Below are 22,908 nucleotides of genomic sequence, written 5' to 3' on the forward strand. Positions count from 1 at the left end.
TGACTGCCTTTGTTTTGTATCTGGCAGCAGTACCTATAATCCATCAGAGGTGCTGCTGCTGTCCTGCACCTGAACTCTGCAACATGCCTGAAGGAGTTAATCTCCTTGTCTGATGCTAATTAGAACTGCACCTGGTACACTGCTTTAAGTACCTGCCTCTAGCTGTGCTCTGAGCAGTTCATCCATTTGTTCCTGGCTGCTGCTAACCTGCTCTTTTGCTATTTGGTATATACCTGCTGGACTGAACTTCTGTGTATGACCCCTGCCTGTACCTTGGACCTTGCCTGCTTGCCTGAGACCCTGAATCATTTGCCTGTACCTTGGACCACACTGTTTTGCCTGTTGCCCTGACCTTTTGAACAGACTTCTGGACCTCGCCTATTTGCTTAATCTCTGCCTGGCTATTTGGATTTGTTTGTCTGGTCTCTATTTGATCCCTGGACTCTGTCTGCTTTCCTGGACAGCCTTGTGCCTTCTGGACTGGGGTAAACTTATTATACTTGTTCCTGACATTTTACTATACAGTCTCTTTTGGAACCTGTTATCCGTGGATTTGAGTTATCTTTGTTAATATATTTACCTGAATAAAGACACTTTGCCTTACACTTCTGTTGCACTTTGTGAATGCACTGGGATTCATAACAATGGACAAGACTTCAGAATGTAGCGCCCCCACTGTGAGCGGCAACAGTTGTGGTTGGGAACAAATTTTACCACCTGGTAAAGGACCACCATCCAGACCACAGACAGTGATGGGCGACTCGAGCTTAATGGCAGGAAATCCCAAAGTACAAGCGAAATCCAGATCCAGAAAATTCCCTGCAGTACCGCTGTCTAGGAAAGCAGAGACAGATGTGGATTGTGCACCAAAGGAAATTACTGCAGGAACCAAGAGTGCTTTATTGGAAGATATAATCTGCAGACCTAGACAAACCTCTTCCACGTTCTCTAGGCCTGTTCTTTTCCCGGCTGGTCTGACTTGTTGGCACAGTTTTGGAGGAGATGACACCAGTTGCCACAATATAGACAACGGGCTAAGGTTCGTCTCCGGGTTTTCTCTTCCGAAGAAAGGCGATAAGCACTTGGCTGCATGGGCTCAGCAGCTTCAAAAGGTGCAGCAGGAGGAGTCTAAAAAGAGCATGAGGTGACGGTAGTATCCCTCTCAGCTTTTCTCTCTTTAAATCTACGGTCAATTTTAATGACCAATTGCATTAGACTCTCCAGTGTAGCAGGAATAGGATATTACAACAGGGAGTCTTTTATGTGTTCCGAGAGACCCAAACGGAACTGGCTCCGGAGTGCCAGATCATTCCACTCGTTATCTGTGGACCAGCGCCTGAACTCAGCACAATATTCCTCAGCAGAGCGGTGACCCCGTTTTAGTGCCCTGAGATGTGATTCAGCCGATGCAGCTCTGTCAGGCTCTTCATAAAGCAACCCCAGGGCATCAAAGAATGCATCAACGGACTATAGTGGAGGGCATGTGAAAGCAAGGCTAAACGCCCAGGACTGAGGATCACCCTGGAGCAGGGAGATAATGATGCCAACTCTTTGCTGTTCAGAGCCAGAGAAGCGTGGTCTCAAGCGAAAGTAGAGTTTGCAGCTCTCCTTAAAATTGTGAAAAGAAGCCTTGTCACCGTAGACGCGGTCTTGTAGCTTCAATTTGGGCTCCATTGCAGGACCCGGAAGGCCTTGCTGGGCTTGCGAGGCTCTGGTGGCCTCTTCCTGGGCAGACAATTGCTGAACTAGGTTCTGGACCACCTGTGATATGGTCTGGATCTGGCCTGCAACAACTTGGGCTGGAGTGGGGTTCGTCCCGCTTTCATCCATGGAAGCGAACTCTTCCAGAACTTCACTGACCGGTTATAATGCTACGACTTGTCATCAACCTGTAGAACCAGGTAGAGAGTTCTTCACCTCTAGCAGCCGCCTTTCCAGTAGAGCTCGTTATGCTCACAGGTACTTGGTTGCCCCCAGGACTTATACTCGCGGTTGTACAGGCAAGGACTTATACTCGCGGTTGTACAGGTGTATGAACGTACTGTAGCGTAGAGTAACGGGGTGTAGAATCTAGCATGGTCAAAAGATAGGCCACGGTCTGGGTCCAGGAGCAGGTATTGTGGTCAAGGCCAGGCAAGATGTCAGGACTGGCAGCAGACAAGGATAATCCAGGAATGAAGCAAGGGTCAGGGCAACAGGCAAGAATCAAGTCCACAAGAACAAAGCCAAAGGTCATACACAGGAAGCCTAATAAAAATATTTGTTCAAGCACAGCACCAGGCTAATACACAGAAAATTGGAACTATAACCGTCAGGGAGGCTAAGCCATCCATGCCTTATATACAGAGACTGATCAATGGCAAAACACAGAGGACAGCATGATAATCGGCCCCAGGAGCTGTTTAATTAATTAATTAATTCAAGTACTAGCGCACGCGCCCGGCTGCCCCTAATGTCGGGACGCGGAGCTATCACTCACAACGTCCCCACTCTTGTCTAGGAAACGGCCGGGGCGAACCAGTAAGTGACAACCCTAGATTGTTCTGCACAGCACCTCCTGTTGCTTTACTTCAGCCTAATCTGCCAGTTCCAGTTGCCACCTGTCCTGCGGTGCCAGTTCCAGTTGCCGTCTGTCCTGCGGTGCCAGTTCCAGTTGCCGCCTGTCCTGCGGTGCCAGTTCCAGCTACTGCCTATCCTGTGATGCCAGTTCCAGCTACCGACGGCACTGGGTCTCCGGCCATTGCCTCCTGTTCCGAGGTGCCAGCCTCTGCCTTCAGTCCTGAGTCCGCTGTGTCCGGTCCTGAGTCCGCTGTGTCCGGTCCTGAGTCTGCTCCCTCTACTCCCGAGTCTTCAGCCGCTGCCTCTACTGCCGGGTCTTTAGCCGCTGCCTCTACTCCCGGATCTTCAGCCGCTGCCTCTACTCCCTGGGCTTCAGCCGCTGCCTCTACTCCTGAGTCTTCAGCTCCAGAGGGGGCGCTGCCCTTACAATCTTCTCCAGAGAGGGCGCTGCCCTTAAAGTCTGCTCCAGAGGGGGCGCTGCCCTTACAGTCTGCTCCAGAGGGGGCGCTGCCCTTACAGTCTCCTCCAGAGAGGGCTCTGTCCCTCCAGCCCATTCCAGAGAGGACCCTATCCCTCCAGCCTGTTCCAGAGAGGGCCCTGTCCCTCCAGCCCGTTCCAGAGAGGGCCCTGTACCTCCAGTCCCCTATCGAGTTGCCTGTCCATGCGGTTCAGCCCGGGTTGCCTCTCCATGCGGTTCAGCCCGAGTTGCCTGTACATGCGGTCCAGCCCGAGTTGCTTGTCCATGCGGTCCAGCCCGAGTTGCCTGCCCATGCGTTTCAGCCCGAGTTGACTGTCCATGCGGTTAAGCCCGAGTTACCACTTGGTACTGTCTGCATTGAGGCATCTCACAGTGCTGTTTGCTCTGAGGCATCTCACAGTGCTGTCTGCTCTGAGGCATCTCATAGTGCTGTCTGCTCTGAGACATCTCACAGTGCAATCCAGTCAGAGTTCTGTGCCCAGTACGGGCTTCCCATCAAGTGTGCCCAACTTGCCATCCCAGTCGGGACTCCTGCTCTGCCGTTCCAGTTGAGGACTCTCCAGAGACTGCTGCACAAGCTGGGTACTCTCCAGAGACTGCTATTGAGCCTGAATGCCCAAAAGCCTTTTCCGAGTCATCAGATCCTCCTCCAGTCTTCTTTGATGGAGACATCAAACAGTTTGTTATGGTACTCAAACTTTCCATGAAACAGTTTCAAGATTGTCCGGTTTATTTTGTTGATCAATTTAACCAAGTGGGTTCAATTATTATGTGTTTTAGAGGGGAGCCACAAACCTGGGACTTCTCATTACTAAATTCCGATGACCCCATTATTCATAATACCATGGACTGTTAATACTGTTTGTCAGAAGTAGACTCCATCCACAGTCAAGTCATTTGATTACGATTTGTCTGTGCCCGTTCCAACCTGTGCGTCAGTTCCTGCACTTGTCCATAAGACCTCTATGAATGTGTCTTCCATCAGACAGTCTAGGTCACCTAGGGAGAAGGTTAACAAGAATGGAAAAACCTTTGCTTTGCCACTTCAGTCACAACAAACACCAACCTTGGTGACTGGCTTTTTGGGCATATCATCATCGGGTGATAAAATAAAAGGTCCTATCCCGACTCTAGGCTGGGACTCAGACTCTGAAATTGAATTTGTGGAGGATACTAGAGAGTTAGTGGACAAACTTTACAATTCTTCTGCTTCTGAAGAATCGGGTCTTCTCTGTACTCCATTAGAGAAGAGCCCAATTGTGTCTCCAGGGAGATCTTATAAAAAGAAAAAGAAGAGGAGAAAAACCTGAAGGGAGCATGTATGGAGCGTCTGGAATCCGCTCCTTAAAGGGGGGGCTATGTTATGACTGCCTTTGTTTTGTATCTGGCAGCAGTACCTATAATCCATCAGAGGTGCTGCTGCTGTCCTGCACCTGAACTCTGCAACATGCCTGAAGGAGTTAATCTCCTTGTCTGATGCTAATTAGAACTGCACCTGGTACACTGCTTTAAGTACCTGCCTCTAGCTGTGCTCTGAGCAGTTCATCCATTTGTTCCTGGCTGCTGCTAACCTGCTCTTTTGCTATTTGGTATATACCTGCTGGACTGAACTTCTGTGTATGACCCCTGCCTGTACCTTGGACCTTGCCTGCTTGCCTGAGACCCTGAATCATTTGCCTGTACCTTGGACCACACTGTTTTGCCTGTTGCCCTGACCTTTTGAACAGACTTCTGGACCTCGCCTATTTGCTTAATCTCTGCCTGGCTATTTGGATTTGTTTGTCTGGTCTCTATTTGATCCCTGGACTCTGTCTGCTTTCCTGGACAGCCTTGTGCCTTCTGGACTGGGGTAAACTTATTATACTTGTTCCTGACATTTTACTATACAGTCTCTTTTGGAACCTGTTATCCGTGGATTTGAGTTATCTTTGTTAATATATTTACCTGAATAAAGACACTTTGCCTTACACTTCTGTTGCACTTTGTGAATGCACTGGGATTCATAACAATGGACAAGACTTCAGAATGTAGCGCCCCCACTGTGAGCGGCAACAGTTGTGGTTGGGAACAAATTTTACCACCTGGTAAAGGACCACCATCCAGACCACAGACAGTGATGGGCGACTCGAGCTTAATGGCAGGAAATCCCAAAGTACAAGCGAAATCCAGATCCAGAAAATTCCCTGCAGTACCGCTGTCTAGGAAAGCAGAGACAGATGTGGATTGTGCACCAAAGGAAATTACTGCAGGAACCAAGAGTGCTTTATTGGAAGATATAATCTGCAGACCTAGACAAACCTCTTCCACGTTCTCTAGGCCTGTTCTTTTCCCGGCTGGTCTGACTTGTTGGCACAGTTTTGGAGGAGATGACACCAGTTGCCACAATATAGACAACGGGCTAAGGTTCGTCTCCGGGTTTTCTCTTCCGAAGAAAGGCGATAAGCACTTGGCTGCATGGGCTCAGCAGCTTCAAAAGGTGCAGCAGGAGGAGTCTAAAAAGAGCATGAGGTGACGGTAGTATCCCTCTCAGCTTTTCTCTCTTTAAATCTACGGTCAATTTTAATGACCAATTGCATTAGACTCTCCAGTGTAGCAGGAATAGGATATTACAACAGGGAGTCTTTTATGTGTTCCGAGAGACCCAAACGGAACTGGCTCCGGAGTGCCAGATCATTCCACTCGTTATCTGTGGACCAGCGCCTGAACTCAGCACAATATTCCTCAGCAGAGCGGTGACCCCGTTTTAGTGCCCTGAGATGTGATTCAGCCGATGCAGCTCTGTCAGGCTCTTCATAAAGCAACCCCAGGGCATCAAAGAATGCATCAACGGACTATAGTGGAGGGCATGTGAAAGCAAGGCTAAACGCCCAGGACTGAGGATCACCCTGGAGCAGGGAGATAATGATGCCAACTCTTTGCTGTTCAGAGCCAGAGAAGCGTGGTCTCAAGCGAAAGTAGAGTTTGCAGCTCTCCTTAAAATTGTGAAAAGAAGCCTTGTCACCGTAGACGCGGTCTTGTAGCTTCAATTTGGGCTCCATTGCAGGACCCGGAAGGCCTTGCTGGGCTTGCGAGGCTCTGGTGGCCTCTTCCTGGGCAGACAATTGCTGAACTAGGTTCTGGACCACCTGTGATATGGTCTGGATCTGGCCTGCAACAACTTGGGCTGGAGTGGGGTTCGTCCCGCTTTCATCCATGGAAGCGAACTCTTCCAGAACTTCACTGACCGGTTATAATGCTACGACTTGTCATCAACCTGTAGAACCAGGTAGAGAGTTCTTCACCTCTAGCAGCCGCCTTTCCAGTAGAGCTCGTTATGCTCACAGGTACTTGGTTGCCCCCAGGACTTATACTCGCGGTTGTACAGGCAAGGACTTATACTCGCGGTTGTACAGGTGTATGAACGTACTGTAGCGTAGAGTAACGGGGTGTAGAATCTAGCATGGTCAAAAGATAGGCCACGGTCTGGGTCCAGGAGCAGGTATTGTGGTCAAGGCCAGGCAAGATGTCAGGACTGGCAGCAGACAAGGATAATCCAGGAATGAAGCAAGGGTCAGGGCAACAGGCAAGAATCAAGTCCACAAGAACAAAGCCAAAGGTCATACACAGGAAGCCTAATAAAAATATTTGTTCAAGCACAGCACCAGGCTAATACACAGAAAATTGGAACTATAACCGTCAGGGAGGCTAAGCCATCCATGCCTTATATACAGAGACTGATCAATGGCAAAACACAGAGGACAGCATGATAATCGGCCCCAGGAGCTGTTTAATTAATTAATTAATTCAAGTACTAGCGCACGCGCCCGGCTGCCCCTAATGTCGGGACGCGGAGCTATCACTCACAACGTCCCCACTCTTGTCTAGGAAACGGCCGGGGCGAACCAGTAAGTGACAACCCGGTCGCCGAGGAGACGGCCGGGACACTTCTTGCAGGCTCGGAGAATCGCGGTGGCATGAGGATCGAGAGAGGAGGAGAAAGTAGTGGGGTCAAGAGCATCTAGATTGCACCTAGGAAAGCTAGATTTGGGTGAGAGGGGAGGGCAGGAGAAGAATGTAAGGGGTGCTAAAAATGGTACAAAGCGCGCAGCACAATCCCCTATCCCACCCCCAGTTACTCACCTGATCCCGAGGGAATACTATGGAAAACCACCTCCCATGATCTGAGGCTCGCCTTGCTCCTCCTCCTCCTGCAAGCCACCGGTACGACCCTTGCACGGGGAAACAAACTGGAGGCTCTACTACCCTTCGACGAAAGGGCAATGTCCGAGGTGACGGCTGCGAGTCAGAGACACTGACTCTACCCCGGCTGCCGACACCTTATTTTGCTCTAGTCTAATACTTAGGCGCCGAGAGTACGAGGGCCTAGGAACAATCCCGCCCAAGTACTCCACCCACCAAAAGGTGGGAGCCCGTTCTGAAAAAGGGGACTTAGTGTTTTACTCACCTGATCACTCCTCTCCTTAGCTCCTGACTCCGTGCATCCTAACGTCACCTGTAATGACACTACCCAGCCTCCCACCAACTCCAACTGTGAGGCTATGGTGGGGCACTCTTACACTGTTACCAGCGGATCTACTAGGGACCTAACCACAAACCAACTAGGGGTCAGGGAGAGACTACGTTTGTCAGAATCACTAGGTGGAATTGATGATACCTGCCAGCAGTTGGCGCTACTGAGTACTGAGGCGCAGAGTCTAACACGCCCATGGTTTTCACCAGGAACCACCGCAAGAAGGTATGGACTTCGCTGCAAGGGACATGCAAGTCGCGGCCCTCAGTATCAGTCAGCTGGCGAGGTAACAATTGACAAAAAAGGAGAAAAAGAAAAGTGTGTCTTAGAATAGAGGCACTCTAATGGCCAGAATTTTTTTAAATATATAACTTTATTAATTTGCATTCAAAAGTATATTATTTATTTATTATATGGAGAGTGTTTTCTCGTAGGCCTGTAGCGAAATATTAAAATAGAATGTGAATTGTATTTACCAGGTTAATATGTACTGTTAAGAAGGTAGAAACAGGAAAAAATACCTTGCTGCGCTGCTACTCTGAAGTATAGCTGATACTTCTAAATGTACTAAAGAGAACAAATTGGATTAACTGGGATGTCTGCCACCTTTGGTCATTGGCGGCATGACGTCCTATAAGTGATATATTATATTGTACCAATAGTCACTATATATGGTATGAACGTATTATACGGGACCCTTGAAATATAGTGAAATATAGAACTCAGTTATCCATTTCTAGTTGTACTTTACAGGTCCACTTTTTTTAAAGTCTGTTTGGTAAGAAGTATTTTTGTATTTCAGAACAAGTGATATTTATTCAGAGCTAATGTTGCTCAATTACTGCAGCAACAGAAGTTGCTTATTTATAAAGTTTCAGTGGGAATTGTTAATCCAATCCACATCAAACCATTACTATTGAGTAAAAGTTTTTTTCCCCAAATGTCTATTTCTAGAGTATTTGTATAGCTCAATTATTGTCATTGGTACATGTATATAATACTCAAAACTTCATTCACTCTCCCTTTTAGGGATCATTGGTCACTTCCCCACGTTTTAGGGACTGATTTTCTATCTAGTATATATTTACTTGTTCCTTAGTATAGATATCATTCATACAGAGCTACTTTTTTGGAATTCTCATTCACACATTACTTCAATGAAAAAGCGCTATATCTAATGAGCATCATTTCATAGCTACTTAGTAGTTGGTTGTCTCTCTAGATAATCTTAAATGCTTTCACAATCCAAATCTATCATGAGTAGCAGACGCAGCGTCCGCCGACGCGCGTTTCGCTAAGAGGCTTTTTCGAGGCAAGCCGGGATGTGTGTTAATTGGCTTTATAAATGGGAAAATCCTCCCATAATTGCTGACGTCACTCAGCGACATTGATAGCAACCGTCCGGTCATGTGACTGCATCAGCCAATAATCTGATTTGCTGACGTCGCCTAACGATGTTGATGGCAACCGTCCGGTCATGTGACTGTATAAGCGAATTGTCTGATTTACTAGCGTCACTTAGTAATGTTAGTGGCAACCATCCAGTCATATGATTATTCCAGCCAATTATTTGATTTAATTTCAGGTGAGGTATTTATCTGTATTGCAGTCATAAGAATGCTCTCTGTATTGTATGGTGGTCATAGGAATGCTCTCTGTATAGTATGGCAGTCATAGGAATGCTCTCTGTATAGTATGGTGGTCATAGAAATGCTCTCTGTATAGTATGGCGGTCATAGGAATGCTCTCTGTATAGTATGGTGGTCATAGGAATGCTCTCTGTATAGTATGGGGTCATAGGAATGCTCTCTGTATTGTATGGTGATCAAAGGAATGCTCTCTGTATTGTATGGAGGTCACAGGAATGCTCTCTGTAAGGTATGGCGGACACTAGGAGGCTCTTTATATTGTATGTGTGTGTATATATGTGTGTATATATATATATATATATATATATATATATATATATATATATATATATATATATATATATATATATATATATATATATATACACACACATTGGAAAACAAATAGAGGATATATCAGGCGCTGATCACCACAGCGTGATCACTTAAAAGTGGTATAATAAAATAAAATAAAATATGTATATATGCACACATACATATACACAGTTTATGACAATAAAGTCCCGTATCCACAATATATAAAGATCACTTGACTCTTGTAAGAGTGGCAGCCTCGATAGCCTGGCGTCAGATGGTTAGTCCGGACAAATTGGATTACTGCAACAGAAATACAAGCAGGGCGCCTTTCAGTGGTATATTAAATATGCAACATGGGATAGAGCAATAACATGCGTACCGTGAGGAAAATAGCGTTGGGTCTTGTTGGGAAATAGTGGAGTAGTCTTTGCTGTACTTGTAGTCCTCCAGAACTCCACCGATCAGTACAAAAATGCGGAAAGAGCAAACATAGTATAACTCTGTGGTATTTTTGGTAGGGGCAGTATCACCAATAACCCCACAATCCTATGGGGTGTGTGGGATTGGTATCCCAATATTACCAATTTATATGACACCCATATAAGTGCAACACAGAAAAACATGTAAGTCTGCGTACCATATATCCTGAAGTATCCCACTTCTGGATAAAATTAGAACATGTGCAACACCAATGACTTCACAGTCACAAACTCATCCAGATGGCGAAATTGCATAAGATTGAAAAAAAGGAAGATATTTTGGTATGCATATAAAAAATTTAATAAAATGTAATAAAAGCACTCACATGAGGTACTGGACAATACACTGGATACAGCTCAACGCGTTTCGTCTTGCACAACTCAAGACTTCATCAGGAGCATGAGATATACATGTACCTCCGGTCTTGGTCGTGGAACAGGTAACACAGGATAACGATGTGCACAAGGGAGCCAGAGAGAACAGGGAGCGTCCTAACAGGCAAGAAGAGCTGAAGATCCGGCCAATAATCTGATTTGCTGACGTCGCCTAACGATGTTGATGGCAACCGTCCGGTCATGTGACTGTATAAGCGAATTGTCTGATTTACTAGCATCACTTAGTAATGTTAGTGGCAACCATCCAGTCATATGATTATTCCAGCCAATTATTTGATTTAATTTCAGGTGAGGTATTTATCTGTATTGCAGTCATAAGAATGCTCTCTGTATTGTATGGTGGTCATAGGAATGCTCTCTGTATAGTATGGCAGTCATAGGAATGCTCTCTGTATAGTATGGTGGTCATAGAAATGCTCTCTGTATAGTATGGCGGTCATAGGAATGCTCTCTGTATAGTATGGTGGTCATAGGAATGCTCTCTGTAAGGTATGGCGGACACTAGGAGGCTCTTTATATTGTATGTGTGTGTATATATGTATGTATGTATATATATATATATATATATATATATATATATATATATATAATTCATTTCGTGTGATGGTGATAAGGGGGCCACTGTGATAAAGATGGCTCCATGGCACGGTGTGATAAAGGATAAACTGTGATGGAGGGCACAGTGTGATGATTGGGCAGTGTGATACAGATGGTACCGTTACATTTATGTTTTAATTTGTTTCAGTGAGTTTTATTTTAATAACCAATTAATTTTTATACAGCTAGCATGTGATAGCTGCATTTAAAGTACTTTGATTCTATGGAGGCTTATTACATAAAGATCCTTACAAAGCCAGACCGAGAAGAATGGGGAGGGAGGGGGCTTCAGTGCGGTCTAGAACTTGTAAAGCGCTAGCCATGCCCCCACAGAAGGTTGATCAGGCCCACTCGATGATTGGCACTCCCACTTAGATGGGGGGCGCCGGTTCCCTGTCTCGCCCAGGGCACTAAAATGGCTAGTTACGGTACTGTCAATACTCCATCTCCTGGAGGGTCATCCGGTCTGGTGGAATGGGTTAAAGTATATGCCCCCATGGGAGAGAGCATTGGGGGAAGCTGTGTCGTAAAAAGAGAGCCAAGTTTCAGTGATGGCTAGAAGGTAGAGGGGCCTATTTATCAAAGCTATCCGTCTTTTAATTTAGCGGTAAATCCTCGAAAACAACAGTTTTCGGGTATTATCGGCTAAATTACTATGTATTATTCTAGCATCACTGCAGATATCTCAGATATCTGCTGCTTTGCATCTCTCATCGTTTTACTGAGCACTCCCCATAACAGTGCATGGGAAGTGCTCAGTAACTCTATGCAACAGTGACCGAAACTTAGCTTTCAACCATGTTAATATACGCCATCTGAAGCTGGCGAACATTAACATGATTGAAAACTTTCACTGAAAACAGCTCTGCTCAGAAGAGCAGAGCTGCACAGCGCATGTGTGAAGGGATCACATGATCCCTCCATGTCACTTTCCGCATGTTCTTCATTCAGGGATTTCTGTGCGCATGCCCGAGGTCACCGGTCGAAGCATGCGCAAAGGGATTGAAAGAGGGGTGAGCAGTGTGGAGAAGTGCCCCGGCGACAAGGCGGCCGAGAGGGAGGCGCAGGACAAAGCTACTCACCAGTCCAGCGGTGAGTATTCATTCCTCCCTGGAAAGGTCCCGGTGGCAGCGGGCAAATGAGCCAATCCCGGCTTACTTCCCGCTGCTGGCCAATCAGCGGCCGGGTCGGCGAACCAATCCTGGCTCGCCTCCGGCCATTCAAACTACTGGTGCCACCGCTAGCCAATCAGGGCTCGCGGCAACGGCTGATGACGTCAGTGTGTCCGCGGCTTTTTCTGTCGCTGGGCGCCAACGCGAGGGCTGTGCGGCGGCGGAGGGGAAGTAGGAGGACGTCGCGTCCAGACGTCCAGCAGCGGCGGAAGCGTTAGGGAGCCCTTGTAAGGGCTGTGAGCTACCCTGATGCCCGAAGACTTCAAGCAAGACGCCGGAGCAGAGATCGTCGGTGGGGAGCCCTTGTAAGGGCTAAGAGCGCCCCCGCAAAGCAGCCTTTGACAGCGCCAAACAGGAGAAGAGGCGCCGGCGGTTGGAGAGCCTGGAAGACCCGAAGAAGGCGGGTCAAGCTGAGTTTCCTGCGCGGAACAAGTGAGTACCAATTACTCTTTTAGCAGGACGCTAGGACCTGACGTAGAGTACGGAACACTCGGTTCCTAAGTAGGTACTAAGAAGAGTTCTGGAGCGGTTTATAGAACCCCATCCATCCGTCCGGAAGGGCACCCAAGTTCAGGACAAGGCGGGCTTAACGGCCGCGGGCGCAGGCCGGTGGGGCACAGCGTCTCAGGACGTGAGAGTGGTCGGTCTAAGGTAACGTCCGGTGTGGTGAGTTCCATAGCGGTCCCTCTGGATCGGGTAAGTAACAGAGGTGTTGGGAAGGGCTGTCATTGTGCTGTCTCTCTTGTCTTACAGGTGCTGATCGGAAGACAAGGTAAGTGGAAGGAACCAAAGGGGGCACCAACGGAGAGTTAATAAATTTGAGAAACTTTTGAATCCGCATCTATGGGATGGGGATTGAAAAGTTTATACTGAAAAAGCGAAGGGTAATAATAGACCCCTAAGAGAGATGGAGATGAAGAGGTTGCGGACAGAGGGCAGTTTATTGCACATGCCACTGCAGTTCCAGAGGGCACAGGAGAAAGCGAGGGAGGGAAGTGGGGAGATATGGATGAGATTGGCAGGGTTACTTGAGCGGGGAGGTGGGTTGTGATTAGGGTAGGACGGGGGGAGCTGGGGGTGAGGATGGGTATAGGACTTGAGCAAGGAGACATGGGGCACATTTATCAATCATCGGCAAAAGTGAGAAATAGTTATCAATCCTTATCGCATGGATAAGGATTGAACTATTTCTCAAATTTATGAACAACAGATCATAGGAACAGCTGTTTCGAAAAACTGCTTTTTCTGTGATAAAAAAAAAATCATACTTACTCCCCCTCTTCGGAAGCGCTGTCTCCGGATTTACTCCTCGTTCTCTTCATCCTTCAATTGCGCATGTGCATTTCGAAGAACTGCACATGCGCACAGAGATCCCTGCTCTGTCTCTGCAACTATCGTTGCATAGATAGAGCTGTAAGTGACAGGGAGGGATCCTGTGATCCCTCCACACATGCGCTGTCCAGCTCTGCTCTTCGGAGCAGAGATGACAGCATTGGATTTTTTCGGAACTTGTTAGATTTCAGCTGGGAGCAGTCACCATACTGTTGAATGTCAACTACTCCTAAAAACGAAGAGGAGTGCAAAGCAGCAGATATCCACGATATCTGCTGCAATGCACTTTTCATAAATTTGCGGAGGACACCCAGGAAGCTTAATTTGCCGGTAAGAGCACTATCATGCTTTCTTAAATATACCCCATGGTGAGAGACAGAGGGTAGATAAAGGAGAGGGAATGGAAGGACTGCATGGAGTGGAGGAGGGGTATATGAGAAGGGGAGGGGAGCATGAGGGAACAAAGAGTTGTGCGTGTTTATGATGACCACAGTTTAGCTTAAAAAGGAACAAAAAGATTGTAACTGTGCTCTAACACTGCCCACAAATTATGTTACATGTGAAAACTTAAGTTGTGTTATTTTATGTGTCTCTGGATAAAAGGTAATCTGTCTGCTCTATATTGCTTGGCATCTGTGAGGATACCAGGGTAACGCATAGCCCATGTTTGTTGCCAGCTTACTGACTGGCCCAAAAGCAACCTTATTTGCCAAGCTATCACCTGCCTCAGAAAGGGAAACCTTTTGTCATATGATATAACCCTGAGAGACCATATTCTAATGGCACGGTGACATACATGGTTATACTATACACGTGGAGCATTTTGGAGAAGTGTGACTGGCATATTTCAGAGAACAGGGGGACTCCAACGGGTACTGGACCTTTATTGATGTTGCTGGGTACTTGTGTGATGGATTGATATCGGCTTAGTTTTAAGAGAATACCAATAAAAATAAGAAAAAACTAAAATGTGAAGAAAGTGTTGACTGCAATTTCTGGCTGTTCGGTGGCAAGAAATGATCGGCGGATCCCAATAACTGGTGGTGAGCATGGGGTTAATGGTGGCTGTTTTCCCCACACAGTAAATAGAACATCTGTTTGAACGCTGCGTGGAAACAAAGTAATGCTTTCCCGCTCAAATCCTTTCATTCCCGAGTTGCTAATAAGACTTAGTATACCGTTGATCTGGGAAGTACGTTACTACTGGCGGGTTAATTTGAAATAGTCCACAGTTTATTTAAGCCAATCAAAGGAGGGGGGCATGCTTAACTCATCCAATCATCGTGCAGCGCTATGTATAAATAAGATTGTTAAGCTGCCGTCTTTAATATTCATTATAATTTTGAATAATGGCTAGAACTAAGCAAACCGCTCGCAAGTCCACCGGCGGGAAAGCTCCCCGCAAGCAGCTGGCGACCAAAGCTGCCAGGAAAAGCGCCCCAGCTACTGGCGGCGTGAAGAAGCCTCACCGCTACCGTCCCGGCACTGTTGCTCTGCGAGAGATCCGCCGCTACCAGAAGTCCACCGAGCTGCTGATCCGCAAGTTGCCCTTCCAGCGCTTAGTACGTGAGATCGCCCAGGACTTCAAGACCGACCTGCGCTTCCAGAGCTCAGCAGTCATGGCTCTGCAAGAGGCCAGCGAGGCTTATCTGGTGGGGCTCTTCGAGGACACCAACCTGTGCGCCATCCACGCCAAGAGAGTGACCATCATGCCCAAAGACATCCAGCTGGCCCGCAGGATCCGAGGGGAGAGAGCATAGATACTCGTCCCTCCTACGTACACAGCACAAAGGCTCTTTTCAGAGCCACCAAATGCGCATTCGAACGAGCTGTATCCTCCCATCTACCCAGCTTTCCGACATGATATGACCTGGGAGGGGCGGGTGCTTTATACATGTTGAGATCTAAAACCTGTTTTAAAAGTTATCCCGTTTTTTTAAGTGTTACTGTAACGTCCCTAAAATTCATTTTAACAACAGTTCTCCCTTCGGTGCAGGACGAAACATTGCCTGGGTCTATACTGGTTCCTAGAGTAACTAAAGTACGTCTGGGTTACCCAATGGGCGAGAGCTGATTCATTCTACAAGCCGTTAAATAGATGCTGCAAGACAGACAAAATATTAAATTGAAGTCGGCTTATTTAGAACGTTGGCTGGTAGAATTGTATGTATTGTAATAAACATTCGTACAGGGGATGGTGGTGGTACAGTATAGGAAAACCTGTTATCCATGACTTACAGGGAATGTGAATACAGCCCGATCAGAGAGAAGGTGGGTGGCTCTGAAAAGAGCCTTTGTGGTCTCAGGATATCACGGGTGAATTATTTGGCGCTGGTGTATTTGGTGACGGCCTTGGTGCCCTCGGACACGGCGTGCTTGGCCAGCTCTCCGGGCAGCAGCAGACGTACGGCGGTCTGGATCTCCCTGGAGGTGATGGTGGAGCGCTTGTTGTAGTGAGCCAGGCGGGAAGCTTCTCCAGCAATGCGCTCAAAGATGTCGTTGACGAAGGAGTTCATGATGCCCATGGCCTTAGAGGAGATGCCGGTGTCGGGGTGGACCTGCTTCAGCACCTTGTAGACATAAATAGCATAACTCTCCTTCCTGCTCTTTCTCCGCTTCTTGCCATCTTTCTTCTGGGTCTTGGTGACGGCTTTCTTTGAGCCCTTTTTGGCTGCTGGGGCAGACTTGGCTGGTTCAGGCATTATAGCGACAAAACGATCCCAATCACAATGTGCAGAAACTGTTCCTGATCTCTCCCACAGCCGCTCTATTTATAGGCAGCCCATGTAAATGAGACCCACAGTCTGCTCTGTGCACTATTGGATGTTGTGCGATGTCAAATCCCACCCGCTGCTGCGGATTGGTGTTTGTTTGAACTTGAGCGGCACTAGCTAATTTGATAGCGGACCAATGAGAGAAGGGTGTCTGTCCCTACAGCGTATAAATATACGGAGGCGGGACAGATAGCCTTATTGTTGTAGGTTGACTTACACATAAGTTGAAATGTCTGGAAGAGGCAAACAGGGCGGTAAGACCCGTGCTAAGGCCAAGACTCGCTCATCTCGAGCCGGTCTCCAATTCCCGGTCGGTCGCGTTCACCGTCTGCTGAGGAAGGGGAACTATGCGGAGCGTGTGGGAGCTGGCGCCCCGGTGTATCTGGCAGCGGTGCTGGAGTACCTGACTGCTGAGATTCTGGAGCTGGCTGGGAATGCCGCCCGTGATAACAAGAAGACCCGCATCATCCCCCGTCACCTACAGCTGGCTGTGCGCAACGATGAAGAGCTCAACAAGCTACTCGGTGGGGTGACTATCGCCCAAGGAGGAGTCCTGCCCAACATCCAGGCCGTCCTACTGCCCAAGAAAACCGAGAGCCATAAACCGACCAAGAGCAAGTAATTTCCTGCTGGATAATTGTCCCCACAACACAAAGGCTCTTTTCAGAGCCACCCACCCCGTCCCTAAAGAGCTGATCCACGACTATAACATCACGCTCTAGCTGTGTGTTAACTTGAGTTAGACGAGGTTACATTGTAATGCTCGTTAAATAACGGACACAGTTGAACTAAACTCCCCCATCCAGATTGGCGGTGTCGTCTATTAAACAAAAGTGAACCATATATGGCACTGTCACGGTGCACTGACGTTACGTTTAAACAAGCTGCAGACACTTTATAATAAGACGGCAGGAGTCAGTATATACGGCTATAATCTCTTTTCTCGCACCACCGCCGGAAAGAAACAGCTACTCTAGAGCTCCGCTTCATAGCGCACACATCCACCCCCATAGAGTAACAGAAAAGTGTGTGGAGGGGGATATATACTATATAGCTCTGTCGAGACCGAGTGGGTGGCTCTGAAAAGAGCCTTTGTGTGATTGACAGGAGTGCGGCTCCAAGTTACTTCTTCTTAGGAGCAGCCTTCTTCGGCTTAGCTGCCTTTTTAGCCGGGCTCTTGGCTACTTTGGGCTTAGCTGCCTTTTTAGCCGGACTCTTAGCCACTTTGGGCTTAGCTGCCTTTTTAGCCGGGCTCTTGGCCGCCTTCTTGGGTTTCACAGCAGGTTTCGGCTTCTTAGGGCTTTTTACTGCTTTCTTGGCTGCTGCCGGTTTCTTGGCCTTTTTCGGGCTCTTGGCTGCGCTGGGAGACTTCTTCGGGGACTTGGGCACTTTCTTGGCTGCCGCTTTCTTGGGTTTAACCACCGCCACCTTCTTCTTAGCTGCCTTATCCTTGCTCTCCAGCTGCTTCTTGTTGAGCTTGAAGGAACCGGAGGCGCCGCTGCCTTTCACCTGGATCAGGGTCTCTTTCGTCACCAAGCTCTTGAGCGCCACTTTCAGGCGGCTGTTATTCTTCTCCACATCGTAACCTCCAGCAGCGAGGGTCTTCTTCAGGGCAGCCAGGGAAACAGCGCTGCGCTCCTTGGATGCGGACACGCATTTTACAATCTGCTCAGACACGCTTGGACCGGACGTTTTGTTGCCCTTCTTGGAGCTTCCTGCAGCTGCTTTCTTCGGCTGACGCTTTCCCTTGACGGGGGCCTCTGCTGGAGCAGCGGGCGCTGCGGCTGGAGCTGTCTCTAACATTTTCCGTGCACCAAATAGAAACAAAACTTTTACATGCAGATAATCATCAACTGAGTTGTTATATAGAGCCCAGGAATGCGAAGCCATTGGCTGTGGTGAAGAGCCAATCATGTGCGCAGATTCCGGGGGTATTGTTACCACGCCCATTATCCTCATGGACGCCGTTCTAGAATGTCGGCTCCCGCTTTGTGTTTCTATGGCTGAAAGAAATGAGTTTAATATGAAGTGTAATAATACCGGCTCGTTGTCCTTTATTTCATCAGCACATTGTGACGCCCTTTCGTCGTGTGTAGACTTTTTATATTGAGGAACCCCGGGCAAATACACTGAAAATACACACAACACCCCCATCTCCCTAAATCTCCTCTCTGTATCTTAACTTATGATCAAATACGTGGATGCGCCCAAAGAAAGCTCCCGGATCCCCCAGTGACTGAGCAGAGTAAACCTTCCTACTTCTCTTTTTATGTCATGTTTCACTTCTCACGTCTTATTTCTACCTTTTTAAACCTTCAGACTCCTGTGAGACTGTCACGTTACACAGATGTTCCATACTGACAGGCATACAGTCATGCATCACAATCGTCAGCTCTGTATATGTCCAGTAATCACTATTCCCGATTTAACATTTGCGACAGTCTCCTACCAGACAACACTGAAAGGATGGTCACACGGCAGATTGAACACGGAGCATGCAGAATGCAGCCACCGCCGCTGAATAAATGGTCACAGACTTGTACAGAAAGTGTGTGAAAGTGCAAGCAGCGCTTTATTCCCAGCCTGAGAGCTCAGAAAACAGAAATATATACTGAGTTAACCGAACACATCTACGTTCTGCGTTCTAACAACAAAAGGTCGCCCTGATTGACATTACAGGGCCAAAATATAATTGTACTACAACGGCCTGAAAACTGGCAGTGTTGGTATGACTCAGGAACCTGTTGCTTGGTGCTCCTCCCCTAATTCCATCAAGTTCACAATCAGGTCCGCCTATCCTGTATAAAAGGACAGCTTGTCTAGCGTGTAACTTAGTTCGTTTGTTGTAGACGGAAAGAAGATTACTTTTGAACATGTCTGGCAGAGGGAAAGGCGGTAAAGGACTCGGAAAAGGAGGCGCCAAGAGGCACAGGAAAGTCTTGCGGGATAATATCCAGGGTATCACAAAGCCCGCGATCCGCCGCCTGGCTCGTAGAGGAGGTGTGAAGCGTATTTCTGGCCTCATTTATGAAGAGACCCGTGGGGTGCTGAAGGTTTTCCTGGAGAACGTCATCCGGGACGCCGTCACCTACACTGAGCACGCCAAGCGGAAGACTGTCACCGCTATGGATGTGGTCTATGCTCTGAAGAGACAGGGCCGCACTCTGTATGGATTCGGAGGCTGAGCACTGACTCCTCTCGTCTAATTTCATTACACACACAAAGGTCCTTTTCAGGGCCGCCCATCTCTTCCATTGGAGAGCTGTAATATTGCCCTAGTACTCGGTAGAATGTGTGGAATTCTCCCCACTATATATCGGTGATCTGTTTAACTTTTGTATCCTCGAGGATACACGATTAGCTATTTGAAACATATGCAAAGGTGATCGCTGCGTGTCAGTGTTGCCTTAGAAAAGTTTGTTAATAAGAGACTATCGCGTCCTGCTGGTAACAATGCACGATTGTAAAGCATACCAGATTATATAATAATTACATCTTGCACAGATACCTTTGCTGAGTAAATGTGACCAGTGGTATTGCAGTCTGTGTAAAACATTAAACGGTGCAACTCACGATTTGAACAATATATTATCTTTCCAGAAAACTCTAAATATGTGTCCCTATAATTGATATCTTGGTGCAGACTTTATAATATATGTGAGGTCTGGTAAGAGCAGGGAGATGGCATGAATGAAAGTAAAGTTTAAGTCAGCCTGGCTCATTCCCTCTTACATTTCAAAGGACAGCAGAAAGCATTCACCACAGAACTGGGTATTTGTTTTAATCATACATACAATAGTTTTAATTCATAGCATGGGACAATGTAGCACTGTGAAAATGGAGATGTGATTGCCACTGTTCATGCAGCGGTTATGATACATAGTAAATATAATATGTGATTTGACACTGTATATTAAATCTGTTCTTTGTTTCAGTCTGTACACTTCCCTGCATTCTAAGAGAGACTGTTACAATATGACTCAATACATATGTTAGTCCTGTTTTTGTATTGTGACATATTAGCTGTATAACTGACATATTAGCTGTATAACATTGTTCTCTCTTTATTAGAAGCGAAGATTAGGGGGAGAAATTATATTCATAAATAATGGACACATGTTTGTTAAGTATTAATATCAATTATAGGAAGTATATTTAGGAAGGATTAGATTTTTCTTATGTGGATTATAGGAAACATGCATGCGCTCTCGGATCACATGGTCCCTTTGTGTGTGATTGGCAGCCCCCCTCTCTGATCTGGATCCCTGGTGTCTTGTTATGTGTTAAGAGTTACTTCAATGACAGGACATTGTTTACAGTGAAAGCTTTTGTCTCCTATAGCGGTTCATTGCAGCTTTAAAGTTATGTCATAGATGAGGTTGCTTTGCATTCCACTACATGTCACATAGTAGTACAGGCAACTTTATCCCTGATATCACATTTCATATATTTGGCTCATAATCTCGACAGCCAGCAAACCAGTCAGACAGCCAGCCACAGGGTTAACCAGGAGATAGGCATCGAGAAGCCCCGTCTGCCAATGGGTTACTTGCAATTGGGGATTTGGGGTTGGGGAAGTCACCCAACGAATGTCAGACAACAACTCTGCTACCACTATTTTGCACATATGCGTGGCCCAATTTCTCCCCTGTTGCCTCATACTTTGCTACATGACAGTGTCAACCTCCACTCTAGCTGAGTGACCGCACTAATGAGTTCCAATGGGACATCCAGGAACTGTGTACTGCTGTCTACCCCACCACCAGAACCAGGTGAGATCCTTACGGGACAGATCAGTGGCTTAGGCCAGAGTCTTTGGACCTGGAGGAGGAAGATGTGCTTGGGATAAGTCGAGACACTGAGTAACAAGGGTTAAATGTGTGCAAGAAGTGGCATCGTTTTATAACAACTGTGTTCAATACACCACTGGGTACACACCGTAAATTTTAGTGTTCAACTGCCAGGGAAGGGAGATGCAAGACCTATCACTCACTCACATCCCCTGATAATGAAGAAAATGGAACCAACCAGCTGTGTCTAGCAGCAGTAACCCCCAGTTGGGGGTAGCTCACAATGTGGTTAGCAAACGGTTGCACCAAGGTCTGTCGCTAGCAACGTCAGGAGCATGACGCTTGGGACAGAGGGTGCAGGTATGCATGAAGAGGCTGAGCTACAAGTTGAGTGATCGCTGACAGGTAACACCGTACGTAGTCTGAAGGCACATGTATCCAGATGGCCGGTGCATGATATAGTGCCCGAACATGGAGATGGACGGGTGACAGTACAGCACAGGAATATGCTGCGACCCTGTTTATTTTCAGAATCACACTTGGTGGTACCAATTGCGGAAGAACAAGTTGACCCACTGGTGGTGATGGAGGACTTCTGGTTCATGTTCCCACACATTGAGGATGTAGCAAATCCCCCACCTGCCAAAGATACGGTCATCCAGACCCCTCTTCCAGTCCTAGTAGGAGACAGCCCCACAGGGCCTTGCCCGCTATCCTGCCTCCCATAAGGCCCCTGAGGACAATCTTGGGTAGCCCCAGCAACCGGATTGCAAGTTACGTGTGGTCTTAGACTCTCTTTATAGGGACTACAAAGGACAAAACAGTGGGAGTTTAAGAGCCAGGACTGGCGACACTTTGGTTCCGGTTGCATCACGGTCCATCGAACTGCGTGTGGATGACGTCACCCGGTGATATCCCTAGACGGCACGTTATTGGAACAACGCGGCTCCCCTTGAGGGGCATTATGCAACACCGCTACTGGTGGACAATTTAGGTGTTCAGCGAACAGTGAAAAAGAGGACAAAGAAGTCAACTACGAATGTACGATGGAAGTGTTACGACTAACGGTCTTATATTCAACCTGTAGAATCAGGTAGAGAGTTCCTCACCTCTAGCAGCCGCCTTCCCCGTAGAGCTTGTTATGCTCAAAGGCACTCGGATGCCCCCAGGACTTATTCTCGCGGTGGTACAGGTGTATGAACGTGCCGTAGCGTAGAGTAATGTGGTGTAGAGTCTAGCGTGGTAAAAAGACAGGCCAAGGTCTGGGTCCAGAGCAGATATCATGGTCAAGGTCAGGAATGGCAGCAGACTGGGATAAAGCAGGAACAAAGCAAGGGTCAGGGCAACAGGCAAGAATCAAATCCACAAGAACAAAGCCAAGCACAGCAGCAGGCTAAGACACAGAAAACAGGAACTATAACCTGCAGGGAGGCTAAGCCCTCACTGCCTTATAAACAGACACTGACCAATGTCAAAACAGAGAGGACAGCATGATAATCAGCCCCAGAAGCTGATTAATAAATTCAATTACTTGCGCACGTGCCTGGTTGCCCCTAATGCCGAGACCCGGCACTATCACTCACAGCGTCCCGACTGTTGTCTAGGCAACGGCCGGGGTGATACAGGAAGTGACGTCCCGGCATGGAGACAGCCTGGACACTTCCTGCGGGCATGGATAGTTGCGGTGACCTGAGGGACCACCACGACCCGTTACAGTACTTCCCACCCCACCCCCCCCCCTTGAGGAGGGATCAAGGAACCTCAAAAACCAAGTTTTCCAGGGAATTGTTTAAATAATCTATTGAGCAGTCTGTCAGCGTGCAGGCGCCTCTCAGGAACCCAAGAGCGTTCTTCTGGACTGGATCCCTTCGGATG

At 47.5% G+C, this 22,908-nt stretch overlaps 5 protein-coding genes across 5 annotated transcripts; 3 read left to right on the plus strand and 2 right to left on the minus strand.

Annotated features, from left to right (window-relative positions):
* Window positions 1-14,816: 14,816 nt before the first annotated feature.
* On the plus strand, window positions 14,817-15,257 carry LOC142111738 (histone H3). Its single transcript, XM_075193891.1, has one exon. It carries the CDS (start codon window positions 14,819-14,821, stop codon window positions 15,227-15,229), a length of 411 nt encoding a protein of 136 aa, XP_075049992.1. The 5' UTR covers window positions 14,817-14,818; the 3' UTR covers window positions 15,230-15,257.
* Window positions 15,258-15,743: 486 nt separating this feature from the next.
* Window positions 15,744-16,196, minus strand: LOC142111742 (histone H2B 1.1). Its single transcript, XM_075193895.1, has one exon. It carries the CDS (start codon window positions 16,169-16,171, stop codon window positions 15,791-15,793), a length of 381 nt encoding a protein of 126 aa, XP_075049996.1. The 5' UTR covers window positions 16,172-16,196; the 3' UTR covers window positions 15,744-15,790.
* A 265-nt stretch (window positions 16,197-16,461) lies between these two features.
* Window positions 16,462-16,865, plus strand: LOC142111675 (histone H2A type 1-like). Its single transcript, XM_075193835.1, has one exon. The coding sequence runs from the start codon at window positions 16,473-16,475 to the stop codon at window positions 16,863-16,865; it is 393 nt and encodes a 130-aa protein (XP_075049936.1). The 5' UTR covers window positions 16,462-16,472.
* A 478-nt stretch (window positions 16,866-17,343) lies between these two features.
* LOC142111673 (histone H1-like) lies at window positions 17,344-18,046 on the minus strand. Its single transcript, XM_075193833.1, has one exon. The coding sequence runs from the start codon at window positions 18,044-18,046 to the stop codon at window positions 17,366-17,368; it is 681 nt and encodes a 226-aa protein (XP_075049934.1). The 3' UTR covers window positions 17,344-17,365.
* A 1,047-nt stretch (window positions 18,047-19,093) lies between these two features.
* LOC142111669 (histone H4) lies at window positions 19,094-19,486 on the plus strand. The gene has a single exon (XM_075193830.1). The coding sequence runs from the start codon at window positions 19,117-19,119 to the stop codon at window positions 19,426-19,428; it is 312 nt and encodes a 103-aa protein (XP_075049931.1). The 5' UTR covers window positions 19,094-19,116; the 3' UTR covers window positions 19,429-19,486.
* Window positions 19,487-22,908: the final 3,422 nt, after the last annotated feature.

The sequence above is a fragment of the Mixophyes fleayi genome, assembly GCF_038048845.1.
Source record: "Mixophyes fleayi isolate aMixFle1 chromosome 4 unlocalized genomic scaffold, aMixFle1.hap1 SUPER_4_unloc_4, whole genome shotgun sequence".
NCBI lineage: Eukaryota > Metazoa > Chordata > Amphibia > Anura > Limnodynastidae > Mixophyes > Mixophyes fleayi.